Raw genomic sequence first — 2,895 nt, forward strand, 5'->3', positions numbered from 1 at the left:
CCGTTAAAATAAGGTAAGCTGAGAATATTCTTAGAAGTTTCTTTCTCCGTGTTACTTACACTATAAAACTTTTTGTGGGTTTTATTCCAGAGATTTGCTATAATAAAGCCCACATTTATTTATCACGTTCCAAACTTTCGTGATTCAGTTATATATGTTACGCAAAATGTGGATAATTGCCAAATGTGTACATTTTGCAATTAATTTTGCCTATTGTGTACAATTTGCAGCGCTTGGTGCCGATTGTGCACAATAGGCAAAATTGATTGCAAAATGTTCACATTTGGCAGTTTTTCTACTTTTTGCAAATACATTTTGCAAAATGTTAACATGATTTTGCAACAGTATTTTGCCAAATGTTAACAGATTTTTTTTTGTTCCAGTGGCATGTCGGACTTTAAAGAGCAGTTTGAGCAGAAGATTCGAAATTCTCAGACTAAGACTAATATGAAACACTTCTTGTTTACGAGCTGAAATCGTGCAGTTGGGCAAGGAGGAGGGCAGTTAAACCAGATCTACTACAGAGGTCTGTCCTACCAACTCACAAGTAGCATGTCGGACTTTAAAGAGCAGTTTCAGCAGAAGTTGGACAACTTATTACAGTCTAAGAATGACAATATGGTCATTCCTCGGAAAGAGAAACGTGCACAGTGGATAGCTCAGCTGCTTAAAATTGAAAAGGAAGGGCCTAAAACCAGCGATGACTATAATATGAAAAAAAGATTCGAAATTCTCAGAGTTGGTGACGATGACCGACTTATTCGGATGCGTAAAGGATTGGAAAGTGAATTTAAGTTTATAGTGTGCTTTAAGGAAGTTCATCAGGCCATTTCGGTCGTGCATTCAGCTGTGGGTCATGGCGGTGAAAATAAAACTTTCAAAGAAGGACAAAAGAAACGGGCCAATTTGACTACGCAGTGCTGCCAGATGTTCATAAGTTTTTGCATTGAGTGTCAAGAGAAGAAAAAACGTAGAGTACATAAAGGTCTGGTGGTGAAGCCTGTTAGAAGCGAGACTATTTTTTCTCGATGCCAAAGGTGCAGTTGAAAGATTTAATGGAGTCATTCAAGACAAATTAAAAATTTGGATGCACGAAAACAAGTCCAGCAGGTGGAGCGTTGGGGTCCACTTTGTCCAGTGGCAAATAAACACTTCGGAACATGAAACCATAAAAACAAGTCCGTTTAAAGTCATGTTCGGGATCGAACCCAAGGTAGGCCTAGCATCCACTGTTATTCCACCTAATATGCTCGGCAATATAAGAACTGAAGAATATTTAGACACCATCCTCCAAAATGAAGCCGAAGGGGCGGCTGATGAAGAGGAACAAGAAGGAGAGGAGGAACAGGAAGGAGAAAAGGAACGAGATGGAAAAGAGGCGCCGCAATTCGCTGAAGCTCGGCAACTGGCTGCAGCCGGCCAAGAAAAAACCGCACTTAGAATGCCAAGGAGAGCGAAACACCTCTTAAGTGCCCTACAAGTGGGTGACAACGCGACGCTGAAAGTTCCCGAGTTTGATCGTGGGCCGAGTGACAGCAGGAATCTCCTGGTTGTGGTGCTGCAGAGAGACGAGGACCTGTGCCAGGTACACGGCAGCTGACATGGACCCCGTTAAGGAGAAGCTCCTCACCCCAGATGAGGTTCCCGACGTTGAAATGGCTTTGAGAACCGCTGTAACCAGGTACACAGGAGGCCAAGGGTATGTGAAGTGTGCCTGTAAAACAAATTGCACAACTTCCAGATGCTCCTGCACAAATAAGCTGTTAAAATGTAACTCTCGTTGCCACCCTGGTCGTTCTTGTAGCAATATTTAAGTGTTAAAGTAGTGTCAATCCCTTTTAGTTTGAACAATAAATACTAATAAATACTAATTTTAGTTTGAACAATAAATACTAATTCTCTTTGATTCTTGTTTCATTCTGCCTATTGTGTACAATCGGCAAAATGCCATTGCTTTTTTTTTAAAAATGGCAAAATTTTGCCATATGTGGATAATTATCTACATTTGCCAAGCGCAATTTCCAAATGTGTACATTTTGCAACTTTCTCGCAAAATGTACACATTTGGCAATTATCCACATTTTGTGTAACATATATACTATATATACATACATACATACATACATATATATATATATATATATATATATATATATATTATATATATTATATTATGTATATATATCTTAAGGTGCTGGTCAGACATGAAAATAGACATATATATTAAAAGAAATGGGGATAATAACCTTAGCTTTTGCTGGTTAGAAACAGGTGCAAAACAGTGAATTCCTCAAAATGCTGAGATAAAAACCCATAGAAAATACGCCGTGTGCAGGAATGAGATCGTGAACACATTCCATAGATATAAGGTAAACCACAAGGGAGGTTAAAACAGGTCGTTACAGGTTACCGAGTACATGCACTAGGTGAACAATTACATGGAAATAGAGTTGTGTGCATATGTTCATGTGTTCAGTAGCATGCGTGTATCCGTGCGTCTGTTGGTGAGTGTACATACGTACGAGGGTTGCAAGTGAATGAGATATAATCTCTACTTTGTTAATTAACGGGGCAATTAGACGACAAACTGTCGTAGTGGTCAGAGACTTTGCCGTAGGGGGAAGGCACTAAGATCCATCAGAAAAGGTAACGTGAAGACTTTGAAAAAGTTAACACCTTTTACGTAGTGTCATTGAGTTCAGTTCTAGAGAAAGGGAAGTGCGATGCGACACTCATTCATTGACGAACTTTAACATTGCCTTGTTTGATAATTATATTCTCGTTTTCAGATGGATTCGAAGTCATCATTAGAAAAATGGATTTCTCTAGACTTGTGTTGACTTATTAGTTGAACAGAAAGAGATAAGAGTGGGTACTTATTCAAATATGATTTCG

General features: G+C 39.1%; 1 protein-coding gene across 1 annotated transcript; it reads left to right on the forward strand.

Moving 5' to 3' along the window:
• Positions 1-552: 552 nt before the first annotated feature.
• On the forward strand, positions 553-1,047 carry LOC135221271 (KRAB-A domain-containing protein 2-like). The gene has a single exon (XM_064259085.1). It carries the CDS (start codon positions 553-555, stop codon positions 1,045-1,047), a length of 495 nt encoding a protein of 164 aa, XP_064115155.1.
• The last annotated feature ends 1,848 nt before the right edge of the window (positions 1,048-2,895 follow it).

This window comes from Macrobrachium nipponense, chromosome 2 (assembly GCF_015104395.2).
Source record: "Macrobrachium nipponense isolate FS-2020 chromosome 2, ASM1510439v2, whole genome shotgun sequence".
Classification (NCBI taxonomy): Eukaryota; Metazoa; Arthropoda; class Malacostraca; order Decapoda; family Palaemonidae; genus Macrobrachium; species Macrobrachium nipponense.